The following is a 21,391-nucleotide window of genomic DNA, read 5'->3' as shown; positions in this document are numbered from 1 at the left end:
ACTATTTATATTCAAAATGTAGCTTTTGAGCGCGCTGGCTCATTTCACTAGCTCAGTCGCCTATCGATAACAATTTGATGTAGATCAAAGCAAAATCGATTGGATTATCTTCACCTTGTACATCTCTATCACGCTTTGTGTTTATAGTGTTTGTTGGCTCTAAAGCAGAAGAAAAATTGGAAAATTTACTGCAAAGTGCACAGAGGAACCGAATAAAGCGCCGCAAGCATGCTGTCGCTTCTGCAGGAAAAGCGTCCACTTAAGCGCACACGCCTCGGACCGCCGGATATTTATCCCCAGGATGCCAAGCAGCGCGAAGACGAATTAACGCCCACGAATGTTAAACATGGCTTCACAACAACGCCGCCGCTGTCCGACGAGTTCGGAACGGCGCACAACTCAAATGTGAATGCGAGTAAGGTGAGCGCCTTCTACAGCGGTGTGCTGGCCAAGAAGGAGGAACTGATGACACTTCAGGATACAGTGCGGAAGAAGCAGCAAATCAATTGCAAGGACAATTTTTGGCCCGTGTCCCCTCGGCGTAAGTGCGTGGTAGATGCATGGTTCAAGGATCTGGCCGGCAATAAGCCACTACTCAGTCTGGCCAAGCGTGCGCCCTTTTTCAACAAAAAGGAAGAGATTTTCATAACGCTTTGTGAGAATCAGGTCAATATGCAACGTGCAACCTGGTTTATTAAACTGAGTGCTACCTACACACTGAGCCTGACGGAATCGAAAAACAAGAAGCGATCTATATACGACCCGGCTGCTGAATGGACGGGTAACATGATTAAGTTCATGAAGGAACTACTGCCAAAACTGCAGGAATATTATCAACAATGTAAGTTCATCACGCATACTTGCAAAAACCTGAATTAATTTGCAATTATATTTGGCAGCGCACGACAAGCCAGCAGCAAATAGAGATGCATCAAGTGGTGGAGGTACAAACACCAATGGCATTGCATTAGGCGGTGCCAACAGCAATGGTGGCGGTTCTTGCAGCTCCACACCTAATGTCATACCCGTGCCCACCATGGCCAGCCCACTGCCACCCATTCACAGTCCAGCCAATGGTCAGCCAGGAGGCAGTGGCAACGTTCAAAATGCCGGCGGCTCTAGCGGTAGTACTGGAGGAGGCGCCAGCCAAAATACTTCAGCTCTAGCACCATTGAGCGGAAGCAACACTGGCGCTTCGAGCACCACTGGGGCAGCCGGAGGAGCTGCAGGTGCCGTGCCACCGGGCTCCAGCATATCGGGCATAGGCAGCCAATTCGAGGATAGTCGCAACGCCCTGAAATACTGGAAGTATTGTACACAGCTTAGCAAATACATGTACGAGGAATCGTTGCTAGATCGCCAGGAGTTTCTTAACTGGATATTAGATCTGCTGGACAAGATGAGAACTCAGGCCAGCTTTGATGAGCCCCTTAAGAAGTTGGTGCTCAGCTTTGCGTTGCAATACATGCACGATTTTGTTCAATCGGAACGCCTGTGCCGTAAGATGGCTTACATTGTGTCAAAAAAGCTGTCAGCTCTGCTTAATACGGCAGTGGAGCAACAACAGCAGGCACAAGCAATCATTAAATCTCAAGCCATGGACCTGGATATGCCCGAAGAGCAGTCGCGCAAGGCAGCATTGGATCCGTATGAAAGCGCACTCCAGGAATATGTGAGCTGCCCGCATCACCGCGATATTGTGCTCTACCTCAGCACCATATTGCAAATCATTACTATTGAGTGTCCTACGGCGCTGGTATGGAGTGGAATTGCAGCACATCGTGCTCCCTCTTCACTGGTCGGCAGCCCGCTGGACCATTTACCCCTCGCCCCATCTGTCTTGCCAATGCCCACGCGATGCACATATACCAACAATGAAATTCGCGGGCAACTACGCGCCGCCGAAGCCGACATTGTACTCCGCACTCAGCATGCAGAGCAGCGTTGGTTTGCGGCCAAGTGGCTGAGTGCGGGTAAGAACCATTACACGCATGTGTTGGCCATTTTGGATCATCTGGACACTCATTGCTTTGAGCGCATGGATCAGTGCAATTCCATTGACACGCTCTATGCCAGAATTTTTCCGCCCTATATGGCAGTGCGACGAGAACAGGGCGCCAATGGTGAGGTGCAGGAGACGCGGCAGCCTTACGAACCCAAACAGGATGCAGACACCGTTAAAATTCTGTGCGAGTGGGCCGTGTCCAGTCAGCGCTGGGGTGAGCATCGTGCGATTGTAGTCGCTATTTTGTTGGACAAGCGCCAAATCGACGTCACCTCCACGCCTGCCGAGCCCGAGCAATCCGGCGCTGGTGGCGTCAGCGGTGGTGCTAGTGGCACACAGGATGACAAAGATTCTGTCGCCTCAGGCGCAGGCCTCATCGACGGTCTGCCCGTTTTCCAGCACGTCCTCATGCATTACCTTGATCATGATGCCCCCGTCCTAGACGAGCATACGAGTAATGCTCAGCAACGGGCAGAGTTTACTAATCTAGTGCAGCTATTTAGTGCCCTCATACGTCACGATGTGTTCTCCCATAACGCCTACATGCATACCCTGATCTCGCGTGGTGATCTGCTTTTGGAATCAACGGTCCACAAGACTGCGGCCAAAACCTCACCACCAGCTCCGCCGCCCACCACGCACAATTTCGACGATGATTTTGCGACCGGCATCGATTTCAAACACAACGAGTTCGACGATTCCAATGTGGACGATGATCTGGACAAACTGGTGCAGAACATCAAAGAGAAGGGACAACAGCATGAAGCGCCTGACAGTCCCAAGATCGGACCGCCGGGCGATCATGACACGACGGCCACCATTTCCCGACATTATTTATATACCAAACATTTTCCCATACCTCAGGACGATCCCACAATGTCAACCTACAGCAGCGAGTCCAATCAGCGTTATATTCTGCTCTTTGGTGTTGGCAAGGAGCGTGATGAGAAGAAGCATGCCGTGAAGAAAATGTCTAAGGAGATATGCAAGCTCTTTACCAAGAAGTTCAGCATTGATGTCGCCGAGGGCGGCAAGGTTAAGAAGCACTCCCGCAATGAGTTCAATTTCGAGGCAACCACCGCCAAGTGCCAGCACATGGCTTATTTTGATCAGCACGTGGTGACGGCCCAATGTGCGGCAACTGTTCTGGAGCAGCTCAATGGATTTGCTTTGGGCAACAACAACTATTTGCCCGTACAGGAGCACGTTGCATTTCTCTTCGATCTCATGGAGCTGGCTTTGAACATTTACAGCTTGCTGGAATTATGCGATCAACTGCTCAAGGAGCTTCCAGAGGTGGAGCATCAGCTACAGCTAAAAAAGTCGAACATGGTGCGCAGCTACACCACCTCTTTAGCACTCTATATTGTGAGCATTCTGCGACGCTATCACAGCTGCCTGCTTCTGTCGCCGGATCAAACGTTATCCGTATTTGAGGGTCTCTGCCGCACCATCCGTCACGTGCAGAACCCCAGTGAATGCAGCTCCGCGGAGCGTTGCATCCTTGCCTATCTGAGCGATCTCCACGAGTCATGTGTTTTGCTCCAGGGCAAGGAACAATCCGCCGAATACTATCAACAATTAGGATGCATCAAACGGTTCAAGGACATTTTTAATACCCCCGAACAGCTGAGGTGAGTAATTGGAAATTTCAATCACTATCTATTTCCCTGAGTACTACCGAACACAAAAGAAAATAGTTACTATACCTGATCTGACTTTCAAGGAGCCATATTTTATTTTTATACCCTGGACGCAAAGGTATACTAGTTTAGTGTGAATGTATGTAACACATAGAAGAAGGCGTCAAAGAATATATATGTATTCTATATCAGTATAACAACACGAGTCGATATAGCCATGTCCACTCTTTCTTCTGCCTGTCTGTATTGAAACAAAGATCTTAGAAAGTATAAGAGCTAGAATAACCAAACTTGGTACCCATGTTCTCCTTAGTTCGAGAGAGGGCATGTTTGTATTTTTGTTCAATTGTATTAAAATCTAGGACGATAGTAAGTGAAAAAGTGATCAACAATTCCGAAAACGATTCTGCAAATCCTAGTTCGATCTAGACAAATTAATTATACTCGTATATATTTTCTAGTCAACCTCCTTGTATACAGTAGAATAGTTAAGTCGAAGTAGCATTGCAGAGGATTCCACATCACCAACAAACAAAAGTGTTAAGAAAAACAATATCGAAGAAATATATGTTTTAAAAGTAAGAAGTGATCTGGAAATCGTAAACAACCTTAGATGGCTAAACCAATACATTTTATGTATACTTATTTGCCTTAATCGCTTACAGCATGGGTCCGCAGCCGTATAATGCTCAGGTGCTGCAGGAAGTCTTCCTGTCACCCAAGCGGGGTGGCAAGGTTGAGGCCCATTGGATACGACAACTGCATGAGTCACCCGCGAATGTGTATAGCTTTGTATCGAATGCGCTGATCGCTGTTTGTCGGGAAACAGACAACGACCGCCTTAATGACATTGCCATTTCCTGCGCCGAACTGACGGCCAGTTGTAATGTGCTGTCCGAGGAGTGGATTGAGGCATTGCAGAGCATCTGTGGTGGAGCTAAAAATCCACGGTATTCACATCTCTACGGACCGGTAGACATATTCAATGGAAAAACGCACAATTCACTGGCGGTATTCGTATGCATTTTGGTGGCAAGACATTGTTTCTCCTTGGCAGATTTTGTCAGCAAATTTGCGCTTCCCACGTTAGCGCGTTCTGTGAGCGCCGGTGGAGGTGAGATCACCGCCGACGCAGAGGCGGGTGCACGACTAACCTGCCATCTTGTGCTGAAACTATTCAAGACGGCGGATATTCTAATTCCACAGCCAGGCATGTATTCGGTGAGCACTTCCCCCAATCCGCTGCATGCCGTGGGCAATGCATTTAGCATTAAGCTCAGCTGTGATCGTCACTTGCTGGTTGGTGCTCACAAGAATATTCCGATTGCCGCCGTTCTCGCCGTCCTCAAAGCTATACTTATTGTAGTGGACAATGCCGCATTGAAGACGCCCGTAGCCGGAAGTAGCGGCGGCAGCGCTTTTGGTAATGGCAAACGTAGCGGTTTCAGCACACCTGTCCATCCAGGCAGCACGCCGAAGAGCAACGAACAACGACCTGCCGATCTCAGCCAAATCCTTGGCACCAGCGACCTTAATAGTCTCGGCAGCGAGCATGAGTCTCTGCAGTCTAGTAGTTTAGGGGGCGGTGCACATGGTCTGGCTGGAGGCGTTGGCGGGGGCGAGCAAATTTCGCTCTTGGAATTCGCCCAGCACGTGCTTAAGCAGATTTGCGCTCAGGAGCATGTTCTGGAACGCTGTCTGAAAAATGCGGAGCAGCTGTGCGATATGATCATCGATGAGATGCTGACAACTAAACAGGCACAGCGTGTGCTCCACATGATTTGCTATCCGGAAGCAGAGTTCAACATCATCTCAGAGCTGGATCAGCGCGCAATGATTGTTCGTATTCTAGAGAACTTGGGACAGTGGACGTTGCGCATATCGTGGCTGGACCTGCAGCTCATGTATCGTCAATCGTTGAGCAATCCCGCCGAGCTTAATGTCTGGTTAGATACGGTGGCGCGTGCCGCCATCGATGTATTCCACATGGAAGAGGAGTTACCCAGCGCTTTGCAAGGAGGTGGAAAGGCGACACACAAGCCCAAACCTTCCACCTGGCTGGTTGCGCCACTCATCTCCAAGCTAACGCTTGCCGTTCAAGGAAGAATATTGCGCGTCGCTGGGCAAGTCCTTGAAAGCATGAACTACTTCTCCAAAGTGTCTAAGTCGGACTGCAACAGCTCGGGGAGCGGGGATGAGCGCGAGAAGAGCAACAGCTGCCACAGTAGTAACAGTTACAGCGCCGCTGCGGCTCGCAACAAAAAGATGCCCCTAAACTATCAGCCATTCCTCGGTCTCATACTCACATGTCTGAAGGGGCAGGACGAGTACAAGGAGAATCTTTTGGTGTCGCTCTACTCCCAACTCTCGCAGTGTCTTCAATCATTTGCTGAGGTGAGTGGTTTTTGGAAAATCTGGGCTAATTAGGGCGTTTCTAATAATCTATCTGCAAAAAATGAACCATTCCAAAAAATAGAATAGAATAAGATTAAATTGCTAAATTGTTTGCATATCATTCACGTCTTCATACTTATGTATTTACAAGGAGACTCGATATAAGATATGGGGGCCCCAAATTAAAGTTTTACAACTAAAACTAAGCTCAACCTACAAATTTTTGCCCACAGCTGGACACAATAGGTGGCATCGATGATCCGCAGGCTCGTGAGGAAATACTGGATGCTCTGCAGCTTCGCTTCTCCCTTGTTGGCGGCATGTTCGAGGCTATTCAGAAGAACAGCACGCCTACCACAGATTGGGCAATATTGCTCGCTCAGCTGGTTTGTCAGGGTGTGGTTGATCTAAGCTCCAACCGCGAACTGTTCACCACTGTGGTGGACATGCTGGCTACACTGGTGCATTCCACTCTCGTCTCGGAGAGCCAATCGGAGCGTGATGACAACAAGAAATTTTACCTCAATCTAATGAAGAAACTGAAAAAGGAAATTGGCGAGAAAAATAATGCTTCCATACGGGTCATACGACAACTGCTGCCTCTGTACAAACAACCCACTGAGGTACGCATCCAAATTTGTCAAATCCATGAAACCTAAATGTCTTTCGTTCCTCTACAGGTTATTGCCTGTGAGCATGCTGGCATGGACACCAAGGGCAATAAGATATGTGATATGGATAAGAAGCAGCTGCGTATTTCCGATAAGCAGCGGATCAGTGTATGGGATATCCTTGAAGGCCACAAGAATCCAGCGCCATTGTCTTGGGTCTGGTTTGGCGCCGTCAAATTGGAACGCAAGCCACTTACCTATGAGGAGGCTCATCGTAATCTCAAGTACCACACACACAGTTTGGTAAAGCCAAGCAGTTTTTATTATGAACCATTGCCGTTGCCGCCAGAGGACATTGAGCCAATACCAGAAAAAATATGCATCGTAAGTGCCCCAAATTATTTTTTAAATGTTTGATAAGTATATTAATTTTGACTACCAAATATAATACATCGTTCCGCAGAAGGACGAAATGATGAAGGCCGATACACCCTCGTCAGTTGATCAGTCGCCTAGCGCAGTTGTGGGCACAGGACGAGGACGTGTAAAGGGTACTGCGACGCGAAAACGCAAGCCGAAGAATCCAAAGACACCGCCTGTGGTCAACACGCAACAGCAACCACAGCTGGCACCACAGCCACAGCAGGCCCAAAACCCCCAACAGCAACAGCAGCAGATGCAACAGCAGCAGCAACAACAACAGCAGCAGCAACAACACATGCAGCAACAAATGCAATCGAATCAAATGGGACAAATGCAAATGAACATCCCGGTAAGTATTTCAGTAATTTAAATTCAAAGAATCAAATTGTTGTTCACTTGCTCATCATATTATTCTTGCAGATGAACATGCAACAATTTCCACCCAATGCAATGATGCAGCAAAACGCTATGTTACAACAGCAACAGCAGCAACAACAAATGCAGCAAATGGCGCCAAACCAACTGCAACAACAACTCGTCGGTGGCAATGGACCACAGAATCCTCAGCTTAATTTTATGCCTGGACCGGCCGGCGGCCCACAAGGCATGCCCAATCAGGGCAACATGAATGCAGCACAACAACAACAATGGCTAAATGCGCCACAGCAACAGCAATATCAATATACGAACCAACAAAATATGCACAGTAAGTTGAGACAAATTTGTACATTTTTAAATTAAAAGTTGTATAAAATTGGGTGCTAAGTCAATCAATATTTAAGCACCAATGCTGTACATGGAAAGCAAAATTTAGACTGACTATAATAATGGAATATAATTATTACTATATTGTAATGTTATTTATACAATTTTCCCGTTTACAGTGAATCGCATCGAACGTCCGCCTCTAAATGCCAATTCGAAGCAGGCGCTCTCACAGATGTTGCGTCAACGCCAGCCCGGCTCATTCCAGCAGCAACAAGGACCAGGATTCAATACAATGCAACAACAGCAGCCGCCTGGACCGCAGCAGCAGCAGATGAATGCGAATCAGATGCGACAACAGCAAATGAATGCCCAACAGAATCCACAAGCGGCAGCAGTAGCGGCCGCTGCCTTCAATGCCATGCAACAACAACAGCAACAAAATGTGCAGCAACAGCAAATGAATCCAAACCAGCAACAACAGCAGCAGCAACAATTCGGGCGTGGCAATATACGTGGCATGGCACCGAATCAAATGGGGGGCGGACCGCAACAGATGGGTGGCATGAACATGGGACCTCAGACAATGCAACAAAATCCAATGATGCAGCAGCAAATGCAACAGGGTATGGTCAACATGAATCCAAATGCCAATCAAATGATGCAGGGCGCTGGTGCGGGAGGCAGTGTCGGCGGTGTTGGTGTTGGCAACAACCCCAACATGGGCATGGGTGGAATGCAGCAGCAGGGCATGATAAATCAGCAGCAAGCACAAGTGCAATTCCAAAACTTCCAGAATCAGTATCAGCAACAACAACAGCAGGGCATGCAACAACAAGGCGGTGGTGCTGCAGGCGTCGGTGTGGGTGTGGGCATGGGACCCAATCAACAACAGCAGCAGCAACAGCAGAGCGGCCTCATGGGCAACTTTAATCCACAAATGCAGCAAGCGCAACGCAATAATCCCGACTTTATGGCTGCAGCAGCAGCTGCTGCGGCACAACAGCAGCAACAACGCGGCGTACCTGGCGGCATGATGGCTGGGAATCGTGGACAGTACATGAATCAAGCTCCAAATGTGACGATGACGAATATGATGGGTCCAGGACCAGGTGGCGTTGGCCAGGTACCACCCTATGGACGTCAACAGCCAACGAGCGGTGGCAAACCAGGTGTGGTACCCACACAGCAACAATTTCAGCAGCAGCAACAACAGCAACTGCGCCACCAGCAGATGATGCAAATGCAGGGCATGGGTGGCGGTGGCGGCATGGGCGGTGGTCCACAAAATGCTGGTGGTGGTGGAGCTGGTGGCGGCGGGGGAATGGTGCAACAGCAGCAGAGCATGAACCAACAGCAAACGCCAAATTTAGTTGCTCAGCTACAACGGCAAATGCCCAACCAGCCAAATATGATGGGTCAACAACAACAGTATCAGCAGTACTAGCTTAGTAAAACTATATATTTATTGAATTCACAAAGACCTTCATGTATATTTGTAATAAAACATTTTGAAATTTTCATCGCGAGTTCAACCGTCTTTAAAAAAGTGATGCCAATAAGCCGTACGGTAGTCGGAGGGCACCGATAAATTTTGTAATCGATTATTATTATGCGCTAACCATCAGCTGTTTGTATATATCTGTGAATGTTTATTGTGTGTGTGTATGTTTACCCCAATAATTGTATACTGTACGGCGAATTAAGTTCGAAATTAATTATTTTAATTCAAAAGTTTAAGTTCCTAAAAAACAACCATTCGTGCCACGTTTACATCACTAAGTGCTGCAAAAATATACCTCGTCAAATTACACGTAAGACAATCATTTCATTCACAATTCACATCGGATCGGTAACTTTGTGAGCAGTGGGAGTGGGGCAGTGGTTAGGCTTTGTATGCCCTGTTTGATTCAGTTTTTTTTGGAAGTGCTTCGCATCCAGTTGTGACGTTAAAGCGACCGAATACCCCAGTCATGAATGAAGCACCAGAAACCAGTAAAAAACGTCAAAAGACGGTGAGTAATTGCAGTTTTATATACTCGTAATAAACATTGTATATTGCTGCTATTGTATACGTGTTTATTCAATTGTGTGCTAGTGAAATTTGTTGAAACTACCCCTACCCATCTTAAAAAAGAAAATGTTTGCGGTTGACTTCTTTGGTATGTTTTAACAGCTGTTGGAATATTGTTAATACTGTATGTATGTATGTATATTACATCTCATTCAAATTTAACTAGACTTATGTACATGTAGTTAGTTGTATGCTGAAGAAAAAGCTTTATTATCTTATCTTTTAAAAGTTGACCCACTAAATTGTTCCTATTTGGCCACTATAACTATGACTACACAAAGTTTTGTAATCTTAAGACGGGCTCTACAGCCGGTCAATTTATATTCACACATAATTTTTGGCACACATTGATAACACAAGCGTCGAGTACAAAATATACTTATATAAATAGTTCAAATGTATGTGTGCAAATACATAGGAAGCAACTGATTAAGAAACTTTTTTGCGTACGTGTAAGCTCATTAGTCTTCCATGGCACTGCGATTATAGAAACAAGTGAACAAGCTAAAGTCGGGTGCCCCGACTTTGAAATACTCTGTACCTATGTCTATGAGTGAGCCAAGCAGCAGCAACAACAACAGCTGCAAGCAGAGCTTGGACAAAGATTACATTTATGGCTTATAATCTCTGCGGTCCAGGTGCTCATACAGGTGGGCAGACTAGATCGACCAGTCTTTTCATGCTGATCAAGAATATATATCTTCTGCCAGTTACATTTTTCATTTTCCGCAAGCCTAATACGAGTACACTCGTGAACCTATAAAGGGTATACAAATTATTCCGTTTTTTTGCCGACTCTGTATAAATGTCGGGCGGAGATATTGAAAAACGTCGAATTTGCTTATTTATTTGAGGTGCTTTAAATGTTGTTATAATTGCGAGCTCGTATGTACAAGCTGGGGACTACAATTAGCAACTTAGAAATGCATTTATAAATTGCAAAACAGTCATTAAATGAAATTCAACTCGACTTTATGGCCCTTTTTATGGAATTTTTAATAGACGTACTTAGGCTCTGTAAGATATGAAGTTAAATACGTAGTCAGGTGCTGTACTTTTAGTGGTTTATACAAAAATCTGTATAAATAGAACCTTTTTATGGCAAAGCTTGTTTTGCAACCTCGGCAGTGTTAATATTTTGTTTATTAAAGCGCAATTACTATATGGTTTTCGGATCTCAATTTGAATATGTTATGCATATTAAACAACAATTAGTCACGAAAACAGTTATCATTCAACATTCATTAGACATTACTATTAGACTGGATTATACGGTATAGGAATGTCTCATCTTTTGTTTGGATTAAATAGACCTCAACATTGAAAAGTCTAAGTTTTTGAGAAGCAGGGCGGTTTCCATTTCACTCGAATAAGTTTCCTATTCCGGTTGGGAAAAATCTCGATTGCTTCAAATGGTTTCGGAGCGTATCGGTTAACAATCACTTGTTGATTAAATATGATACAATATTAAGAATAGCACGCTATAAGGTTTAATTTTTACGTTTTCCGTCAATCCTAGATTTGAATATACTTTAACATTACTTAATTTTAGACAAATACGTGTACGTACATTTACGAAAAGTGAAAGAGTGTAAATATTGTTTTTATCGTGTTAGCTTATAACAACAGTTGTAGTTATTGATAGTTTTTGTAACAACAACTTGTTTATTTATTAAATTATGTGTGATGACCCAATAGTAATGAAAAAAGCTTTCTAAAATAAGATATTAGGGAAGATAGTACGGTTAAATAAGATTAAATAGTTCGATTTTAATATTTGTTTCAATTTAAAAAAACAGACGCCTATCGTTTAATATTATTAAATTGCCAGGATATATCGCTATTTTGCTAATTCTAGTTCTCTGCTAGAACCCTAACCATATTTTTTAAATATTAAAACAGCCAAAGGGCATTGTTATATGTACAATGTTCAGAAAAAAAGAAACGACTGCATACATACATATGTATGTAAAAGCAATTTGTATTATGTAAGCAGTTTATTTTGGCACGAGAGTTTAAAAATGAGTAAAACGGCTTAAGTGCTTGATTTTATGACAATGCGGCTATTATTATTGCACACGAACAAAAGCTGAAATTAAAAAGAAAGTATGTGCGACAGGGGAGGCCAACGAATTGTAAACAAGTTAAATAACTTGGCCTCTCTTTTGAGTTTACGAAGCTGTAAGCGCGAATGGAAACTTCGCAGTTGGGGCTGGCTAGTCGAAAACTTGGCCAACAGCAGCCATGAGTTGAATGACCAGATGATGAACTCCCTATTGTGTTGGCCAACAAATATGGCTCCTTGTTATGTATTATTACTGAAGTTGTTGGTTCACTCGCGGGTCGTATGTGGGTCGTATGTGGGTCGTCAGAGCGTCGGCCGGCTTCTGCACTCAATATCTTGCTGGCTAATATAATTATTGTTGTTTGCGTTGAATTATGACCTTTGTTTATAAATAAGTACTTATTGCTCTTCTGTCAACTGATTGTTTATATCATTTACGTGTTTTTCCCACCGCAACTATCAAAAGAATTTGCTTGAATAGCACTTGAATGAATTATTATTTTCACAATGGTAGTGACATGGATGTCCTTCATTCGTTATCACCTAGAGCTGGGTGCGTTTAGGAATTATTATCAAATTAGTCTTATCTACATACAAAACGTATTTTCCTTAAAAATGTGTTAATTTTTATAGCCTGTGTACTCATGAATTGCTGGAAAAATTTAGTAACAGAATTCTATTTATAAATCGTAAAGGCATAAAGCTTATCTCTGCATAAATATGAATTTAAAAATGTGTTCTATTTATTATATAAATCCGAGAAGCGCTAATTTGTATCAAGAGAGCGGAAATTCAAATTGCTGTGAGAATAAAAAAGTGAAAATTAGCCAAAATTAAACAAAAATACTTAGATATGCAATTAAATGAACTCAAATTAAAATGGTAAGATATGAATATCTTTTTCTTATTAACCCAGAAATTAAATATTTTTATGAAACTAAGTAAAGCCATTGCAATTTATAGGATGGCATTTTTTTAAAAATTCTGACCTATCAAAGTATAGAATAATAACAAGTTTAGCCGAATGATTTTTGTATCTCTAAATCCAGAATGTTAAAAAATAATAAAGAATTTGTTAATCTCTACATTCTGTATATTAAAATTGGTGAAAAGTCAGTATTTTGCAGAACTGTAGCTCCTTTCTTATAGAATTGTATCATAACTGTTGCGTCCAATGGTACATTTTCACGCTGTTCAAATAAACATTAGTGTGCTCAGCTGTTTTCAACTTGTTTATTGGCCCAAATTAAAAATTCTAAACTTAAGATAAATATTGAAATGAACACAGATATGAGTACTCGCTTGAACTAAACAGATCGGAAGATCATGGCCCCCACAACCCGGCCGTCGTGTCGCCTCGCCAGAGAGTGCCACAAGCACTGCACTGAACTGGCAAGCACCCAAGATATTTCAGTTGCAGTTTTGAGCTTAGCCGAGAAAGTTCATCATTTTGTATTTTCGCCGCGCTAGGCGCAAGTAAAACTCTCACTTCTTCAATTAACAGCGTCAGTGTCGCTCACTTTCTTTTTTCGCCACATTCGCGCCTCACTAGTACATACATTCCAATTATTAGTGATAGTATTTGTTTATCTTTTGTACTTGTAAAATGTTTACAAAACGCGCCAACCTGCTGAACTGGCCCAGTTCCAACAATAACAACCAAAACGGCACTACAACTGCCCCTGCCAAATGCTGTCTTCTGAATCACGAAAAATGCACCGATCTGGTGAGTTCTCCTATAAACAAATAAATCATTTGTTAAGTGCTGGCTACTTAACATAAACATACTATGTGTATTTAGTGCTTAATATATATGTACACTGTTTATCCTTCAATTTGGGAAATTAAGATACGCATGTGCGTATAATTCCTTCTACCAGAGGACTGAAAATAAAGTTTACTCTGGTCCTTTAGAGGACTTTAGCAACTGAGCCGATCTCGTCATATTTTGCTATTTCCTTATTATTAGAAAGGCTATTTACGTGATTATTTTATTTTTAATTAAAGAAAACACAAATAGAATTACTTTGACAAATGAAGTTGCTTGTATTAACCAAACAGGAATAAGTTATTAAGAACTTCTAGGTAGTAAATAAATTTAATATCAAACAAGAGAGAACGCTACAGTCGAGCAAGCCCGACAGTGAAATACCCTGTACCCAGGTAAACTTCCGTCACTGCGTTATATGCGCCCATAGCAGAAGTAAAAAGAGGAAGAAGAAGAGCGAACTTGTTGCAGTTTGTACTGTAGGAAATTTGTTTCGCTAATAACTTTTCTTAGAATTAACCGATTTAGATGATTGAAACAAAAGTAGACTATTATGTATAAATGATGTGTGCAAAGTTTGGTTAATGTAACTTTTGAAATGTGGACGGTGCTGACGAAATTCTGTAGCGGGGGAAGTGGGGGAAAATTTCAAAAAATAAAATAAACTCGTCCTTTCTCGGACATAGGAGAATCTGGATACCAAATTTGGTTATTCTAGCTTTAATAGTTTCTGAGATCCTCGCGTTCATCCAGACAGACGGACAGACAGACAGACAGACGGACGAACATGTCTAGATCGATTTCTCTCGTCATGCTGATTCAGAATATATATACTTTATGGGGTCAGAGATGCTTTCTGTTGTTACATACTTTGCACAAACCTAATATACCCTTTTTACCCTACGGGTACAGGGTATAAAAAGTGTTGAGTTATTTGGCTTGAAAGTGTTTTATTTTATCTAGTATTCCACTTGTATTTGATTGGAACCGATTCTTAATAATAATAAACCAACCATGACCTTGAGCCAGCAACGCCAACTAAATTTTGAAGAAGCTATATTCAATTTGTATTTTCTTTGATTTGACTCGCCTGAATTTGTAACGAACTATGTTTGCTACTTCTTTCTTAAACATACATACACAACTCGATTTTACGATTAGAAGAAATTTTTAGCAATTTATTTATTTATTTATTTTATTTCGTATACTTACACGGTAAGTCTGCACTAATTTCGGAAGATCTTGTTTTTTGTTTAAATCTTTTAATGGCACGAGTATTGTTATGATATGTGCATGAGTAAAACGTAATTATTCTTTGCTAATCGGCTCATAAACTTTTATATTAAGCAACGACAAGATTGTTGGTCCACATAATCTTATGTATATATTATATGTACATATATCTAGAATTTGTTCACACACATGTCGTTTGCCCGCATTTAGCCCTCTGGCACATCTAGGTATTTATGTATGTATGTACATACGGACCTTAGACAATGGCCGAGTTAAAGACTAAAAAGCCAAAGCCACACATTTCTCCAGATATCTACATATGTTTTCCCACAATAGACGCTTCTGAGTTGCTTAAACGGTCCAACGCACGCAGATCGCAGATCTTAAGAGCGGAATCTACTGGAATTCTGAAACTCTCTCTCTCGTACTCTCCCTCTCTGCCGCTCACACTTCCTCGCTTTTTCTCTTTGGCTGTTTCCGTGGCATATAATCCAGCAATAATATTGACAACTTTCAGTTTGCTTTTGACGCTCGTGGCAACGTCTATGACAGAAGCATTTGTGGCTATTCAACTCGAATTTGCTGAGCTAGGCTTCCAATTTATAGAAAACGGTTTTTTGGGTTCCTACTTCAGAGCTTAATATAATACAAAATTGAAAATTGCATTATTAACAAAAAACTTATTCGACAACAATGCCGAATCCGCCCATTGGTTTCTATCCGCATATCAAAAGAAGGGTAAGTTGTACCTGCATGAAAGGGAATAACCCAATACATACAGCCATTTAATGAAGGGCAGATTAAAAAAAAAAAAAAAAAACAAAAAAAAAAAAAATAAGTACACCATTATTTTATGATTTAATTTTTATTTTTGCAAATTTGATAATATTCCGCACGCCCCCTCGTAACTTATGATTAGCTTTGCTTGTATGTAAACATTGCCTTCTCTTTGTTTATTGTAAAATAATGTTTTTAACGCTCACATGCGTATGAAAAAAATGAAACGACATCAATAAATCGATAGAGAAGAAATTCTTAAATTAATATTCATAATCTCATGTGTCAAGTCTTTTTATGTAAGACACGTGTTGAGTTAAATCAGAAATATATTATTTATAAACAGACTTCTGGCACAAGTATTTTACTGTACTGAATCCAAACATGGAAATGAAAAGATAAACAATGACTTTGCTAGCTTATTTATAGGTATCTGCTTTAAATATATTTTATATTATATTTGAATATTTTGTTTTCCATGAACAGAATTATTTTTAAACAAATTTAAACTGCTTATCAGATCTTTTGGATAAAACCTTAAACAACTTTTACAAGTAACTTAAAAGGCAAATTAACAAATTAAAGCAAATTATTTTAGAAATGTGCAATTTTTAAACAAATTTAAAGTTAAGGTTTGTTTATGGATGCTGTTTATATTTCAATCAACCAAATCAAACTGTTTAAAAACCACTTATCCATTGAAAACTACACAATTATCTGTATTAACGAAAGATCTTAGTATAAACGTCACTTTTTTAGATGATTTAGACATTCTTATGTAAAACACATTCTAAAAACTTGTTGCTGAGCCAACTCCAAAACATATTATTAATTTGTTATTAAATAACCAAGATTTATAATATTGTTGAACAATTTTTTTTAAGCTACCCAACTTGAACCAGGAATTATTATTTAAACTTTGCGAAAGGGCAGCTGATATGCATTGCCGCTAGAGTTATGGCATTGTAGTTTATATAGTTATTTATTTTATCAGCCCTTTTGTTGATTTTCCACGCACGCTTTGCTGGCGAATGCTGGATTGTGAGGTCATCAACCTGCTTGTAGTTTGCAAAAGAAAGAAATGGCAACCAATGAAATAACTCCAGGGTCAACTAGAAATCATTTTGCGTCTTTGGCCAGCAGACACCGGAGGCATCGTGAATATTAATTTATGATAATTTTTGTGAGCCCGGGGCGACGGTATCGTTAAAGTCACAAGAGCTTTCAACCTTTCTTTGCCGATTCAACATTTTCTAACCCCTTTTCTCTGTCTCCTCTTGCAGTGCCTACAAGTGGCGACGAATGTGACCGAACAGAAGCATCATGTAACGCGGGAGACAAGGGGCAAGAATCTGGGCTTGTGCCGCGGTTTTCGGGGCTGCACAGTTTGGCTGACAGGTGAGTTGAGAGGAAGAGGTGAGATGACTTCAAAACTAAACTCTAAATGGTCGGACAGGACTGAGTGGCGCTGGCAAAACGTCCATTGCCTTTGAGTTGGAGGCATATCTGGTGTCGCGTGGCATACCCGCATATGGTCTGGATGGGGACAATATACGCACCGGTCTGAACAAGAATCTGGGCTTCACGCCCGCCGATCGCGAGGAGAACATCAGACGGGTGGGTGAGGTGGCGAAGCTGTTTTCGGATAGTGGTGTCGTTGCCATTTGCAGTTTTGTGTCGCCCTTTGCCGACGACCGTGAGATGGCGCGTAAAATCCACAAGGATGCGAATCTGAAGTTCTACGAGATTTTTGTGGACACACCGCTATCGGTTTGTGAGACGCGCGATGTCAAGGGCTTGTATAAGAAGGCACGCGAAGGTGTGATTAAAGGATTCACGGGCATCACGCAGGAGTACGAGCGACCACAGCAACCGGAACTGGTAGTTAGCACGGATGGCTACACGGTACGTGAGTCCACCCAGAAGGTTGTGGAACTGCTCGAGCAGGAAGGAATCATACCACGCTCGTTACGCGATGTAGACTTACTGCCCGAACTTTATCCGGCGGAGGAGACGGCCAGCCAGGCACTGCTCAAGGAAGCGGCCACATTACCGGCCCTGCCTATCACAACCGTGGAGCTGCAGTGGGTGCAGGTGCTATCAGAGGGTTGGGCATATCCACTGCGCGGCTTTATGCGCGAAGACGAATATTTACAGACGCTGCACTTTAATACGCTGCTGAGCGGCCTGGACGGCTCCTATCGGGAGAATCACTCCGTGCCGATTGTGTTGAGTGCCAGCGCTGAGGCTAAGGAGCGTCTGGATGGTGTGTCTGCGTTGACCCTCCAACACGAGGGCAAGCCAGTGGCGATACTGCGACGCCCGGAGTTCTACTTCCATCGCAAGGAGGAGCGCCTCGCTCGCCAGTTCGGCACCAGCAATCCAAACCATCCATACAGTAAGCAAGTCTATGAGGCCGGCGAGTATTTGGTCGGTGGGGAGCTGGCAGTAATCGAACGCATAAAGTGGAACGATGGCCTGGATCAGTACCGGCTGACTCCGAATGAGCTGCGCCGTCGCTTCAAGGAACTGAATGCAGATGCCATCTTTGCTTTTCAGTTGCGCAATCCCATACACAATGGCCATGCGCTCTTGATGCAGGACACCAGGCGTCAGTTGTTGGAGCGCGGCTTTAAGCAACCCGTGCTATTGCTGCATCCACTCGGCGGCTGGACCAAGGACGACGATGTGCCGCTTGATGTGCGCATGGCACAGCATCAGGCGGTTCTCGATTCGGGCGTCCTGCGTCGTGAGGACACTGTGCTGGCCATTTTTCCATCCCCCATGATGTATGCGGGGCCCACGGAGGTTCAGTGGCATGCCAAGGCACGCATGAATGCCGGCGCCAATTTTTACATAGTCGGTCGCGATCCTGCCGGCATGCCCCATCCGGACAAGCTGGCCTATCCCGATGGCAATCTGTACGATGCCACGCATGGAGCACGTGTCTTAAAAATGGCGCAGGGTCTCGACAGCATGGAGGTGAGTCGTCAAAATCCGCTTAGATAATCGATAGAGCTGTTGCTTTAATTGTACTTTCTCGTTTTCCAATAGATTTTGCCCTTCCGCGTGGCCGCCTACGATAAGACTGCCAGTCGCATGGACTTTTTCGAGCCGAAACGTAAGGATGACTTTGAATTTATTTCGGGCACAAAGATGCGGACACTCGCCCGAACGGGAGCCAATCCGCCTAATGGTTTCATGGAGCCAAAGGCTTGGCAGATACTCGCCTCATACTACCAAAAACTGCCCCAGACGTAACGCGCTCAGCTGCTAAAAACTGGTTCTCGTGCAATCCATTTAGACTATACTATAAAATTGTTTCTTCCACTTATTGAGGATTCGATTGTGTGTCTGTGTCTATTCTGTATGTAATTTGTAACCCTAACAGGAGATCTTTTTCTCTTTATGTGTGTATGTTTATCTATCTGCTTTTTACACATATACGAGTATGTATGTTCCAATAATTTGCCTTGTTCCAATGTTCATATCGTACAATTAATTGTATTTTAATTTAAGCTGTCTACTTACTATGCAATTTATCTTAAGCAAAACGTTAATGTTTCGTGTTTTTAAATACTTGTATAATATATCTGTGCATTTAATTAAACTGACTGCAAATTATAGGTTTCTTTCAAAAGATTCTTTAACCTTATTTATTATCCATGAGTAGTTTATTTAACTTTGAAAAATAGTATATTTGAAATGATTGTCTTGTTTGTAGATATTTGGATTTCTTGATCGCTAAAAATCGAAAAAAGATTAACTCCAAAGATTGCCCATGGCAAGTCTAGGGTTCCTTCGGAGGTAAGTGGAAAAATAGATCAAGAAATGCCTGAAACACATTCACAACATAATTATCGCTATTTCCGATAATAACTGTTGAATGAGAAAATTTAAATTTGAGTCCAGTTGTGTTTGCCATTTGAAGATCATATACTCTTAATATTATTTTAACTTATAGACCTTGTTAGTGCGTTGGAATGCAGTGGGTAAGTTCCAAATATATAGAATTTAATTTTAATGAATAACAATCTGTTTTTAGTAGTTCATAGTTTTGATAAACTCGTAGTAATATACCAAACCTCTAGCATGGCAGTTAGTTTATGAATGTCATCTCTATATCGTAACAAATTTAAAGTATACACTTGAGCCAATGTGCTTAAACTTTGTTATTCCGTTAAACACATATTATTACCGATATGGGAGCACGTCAACCTAATTCTACCAAATCACACAAAAGTCTCGTCGCTCACACAATACTGTTCCGGTGCTGCGCTTCGAGCACTTTATTACCGTTTATGGCTTAATATGGTCTTGATATATATATATATATATATATATATATATATAGGTAGGTATTTTTCAAGCATATATACTATTTACCAATAATTTTTTGTTACTTGAAACAATGCATAGGAAAAACCATAATGATTGCTTCAGTCCAATACAAAATGATCGTTAAGTTCACAAGCTTTCAATAAATGAGATCGGGACTTTGCAAGGTATATAATAAAATCAGGATATAGTCACGTTCGATGCATTCCCTCACCTTTAGGGAACATTAAATCTTATAATATTCATGAGCCATCCACCAAACAGAAAAGTTAAGTCGCCTACATCGATAATAATCAGCTTGTGAAGACAAATTACACCAAGTACTGTCTTTTGGATCGCTAGAGATGGAAGATTTAAAAGCAATATCCTACTAGAAATCTATGGCAAGAGAAGGCTTATTTTGGAACCAAAAAGTACCTCAAGATCTTCGATTGAAGTATATCACTAAAATGAACAAGGTTTTGTAGTCACGTTAGTGGATTTATTTCTAGCTTAAACGAAATATAGGCACGATTTCTAAATCGTGGTTTTAATTTGTAGAACGCTTTTTTGATGTTTTTACCAACTCCTAAGGAACTATCTTACGACAATGAGATATTTTGAACGATAGGAACTAAATGCTTTCTACCCAATATCATGGGACGTAATGATTACCATGGTTCTTATATCTTTCAAACAAAATGTAGGTACAATTGCGAGACAAGTAAGAGACAGATGATAGTTTTTATGAAAGTACAATTGTCTGCTAATATACTTTTCAAATCTTTCCTTACAGGATATTTTGAAAGTATATTCTTATATTTTTTCCAATATTGCCAATTTAATTATATTTTCCAAATGAATGTTAGCACTAATGGGACGAACACTCAGTTTGGACTTTCTGGAAAAGTGTTTAAAAGTTGAATAAGCTACGACGATGATATGTTAATTCTAAACAGACATTTTACGGTCAACGGCGATATAGTACTAATGAACAGCAAAGAGTTTCTTGTACACGATTTATTTTTAAAAAATTGTATACTTTTAATAATATAATTATTAATATTACAAATAATGCATTTAGTTATTTATTAATTTCACAATATGTATTTATTTTACTGCGTCGCATTTGTCTCAACTTATGTATGTAGTATGTGCTCGCATACCGGCTCTTTTTTCTCGACATATGTATAAACCATTCTCACAATAGATTGTATTTTTTATTTACGTAAATTTGTTGTTAGATTCAATTATTGCATTATTAGATATTAACCGTTCAATGACAAAGTCTCGTATGTATGGTGTGTGTGTATGTTTGAATATGTGTGCGGCAAACAAATACAAAGTTCAAATAATTCAATAAATAATAGATGAAA

The 21,391-nt window shown here is 41.8% G+C and overlaps 2 protein-coding genes across 3 annotated transcripts; both read left to right on the top strand.

Moving 5' to 3' along the window:
* The first annotated feature begins 184 nt into the window (after positions 1-184).
* LOC115622577 (mediator of RNA polymerase II transcription subunit 12) lies at positions 185-9,310 on the top strand. The gene is made up of 8 exons (XM_030516560.1): positions 185-841; positions 900-3,639; positions 4,314-6,042; positions 6,276-6,665; positions 6,723-7,037; positions 7,117-7,425; positions 7,497-7,782; positions 7,961-9,310. The coding sequence occupies exons 1-8, from the start codon at positions 229-231 to the stop codon at positions 9,226-9,228; spliced, it is 7,650 nt and encodes a 2,549-aa protein (XP_030372420.1). The 5' UTR covers positions 185-228; the 3' UTR covers positions 9,229-9,310.
* A 202-nt stretch (positions 9,311-9,512) lies between these two features.
* On the top strand, positions 9,513-19,308 carry LOC115622581 (bifunctional 3'-phosphoadenosine 5'-phosphosulfate synthase). Of its 2 annotated transcripts, XM_030516571.1 has the most exons (5): positions 9,513-9,796; positions 13,565-13,646; positions 16,982-17,096; positions 17,155-18,680; positions 18,753-19,308. In XM_030516571.1, exons 1-5 carry the CDS (start codon positions 9,759-9,761, stop codon positions 18,957-18,959), a joined length of 1,968 nt encoding a protein of 655 aa, XP_030372431.1. In that variant the 5' UTR covers positions 9,513-9,758; the 3' UTR covers positions 18,960-19,308. The 2 variants fall into 2 exon arrangements, with proteins under 2 accessions (XP_030372431.1, XP_030372432.1); XM_030516572.1 differs by lacking the exon at positions 13,565-13,646 and having other exon boundaries at positions 9,514-9,796.
* Positions 19,309-21,391: the final 2,083 nt, after the last annotated feature.

The sequence above is a fragment of the Scaptodrosophila lebanonensis genome, unplaced genomic scaffold, assembly GCF_003285725.1.
Source record: "Scaptodrosophila lebanonensis strain 11010-0011.00,11010-0021.00 unplaced genomic scaffold, SlebRS2 tig00000043-arrow-pilon, whole genome shotgun sequence".
Lineage (NCBI taxonomy): Eukaryota > Metazoa > Arthropoda > Insecta > Diptera > Drosophilidae > Scaptodrosophila > Scaptodrosophila lebanonensis.
This window is presented reverse-complemented; position numbering and strand designations above follow the sequence as displayed.

Excerpts from the sequence above, each read along its gene's own strand:
- LOC115622581 (XM_030516571.1), top strand. The coding sequence starts at position 9,759 with ATGAAGCACCAGAAACCAGTAAAAAACGTCAAAAGACG. Across the intron at positions 9,797-13,564 it reads GTAAAAAACGTCAAAAGACG|TTCCAACAATAACAACCAAA; the intron begins GTGAGTAATTGC and ends GAACTGGCCCAG. Across the intron at positions 13,647-16,981 it reads ACGAAAAATGCACCGATCTG|TGCCTACAAGTGGCGACGAA; the intron begins GTGAGTTCTCCT and ends CTCCTCTTGCAG.
- LOC115622577 (XM_030516560.1), top strand. The coding sequence starts at position 229 with ATGCTGTCGCTTCTGCAGGAAAAGCGTCCACTTAAGCGCACACGCCTC. Across the intron at positions 842-899 it reads GCAGGAATATTATCAACAAT|CGCACGACAAGCCAGCAGCA; the intron begins GTAAGTTCATCA and ends TATATTTGGCAG. Across the intron at positions 6,043-6,275 it reads GTCTTCAATCATTTGCTGAG|CTGGACACAATAGGTGGCAT; the intron begins GTGAGTGGTTTT and ends TTTTGCCCACAG.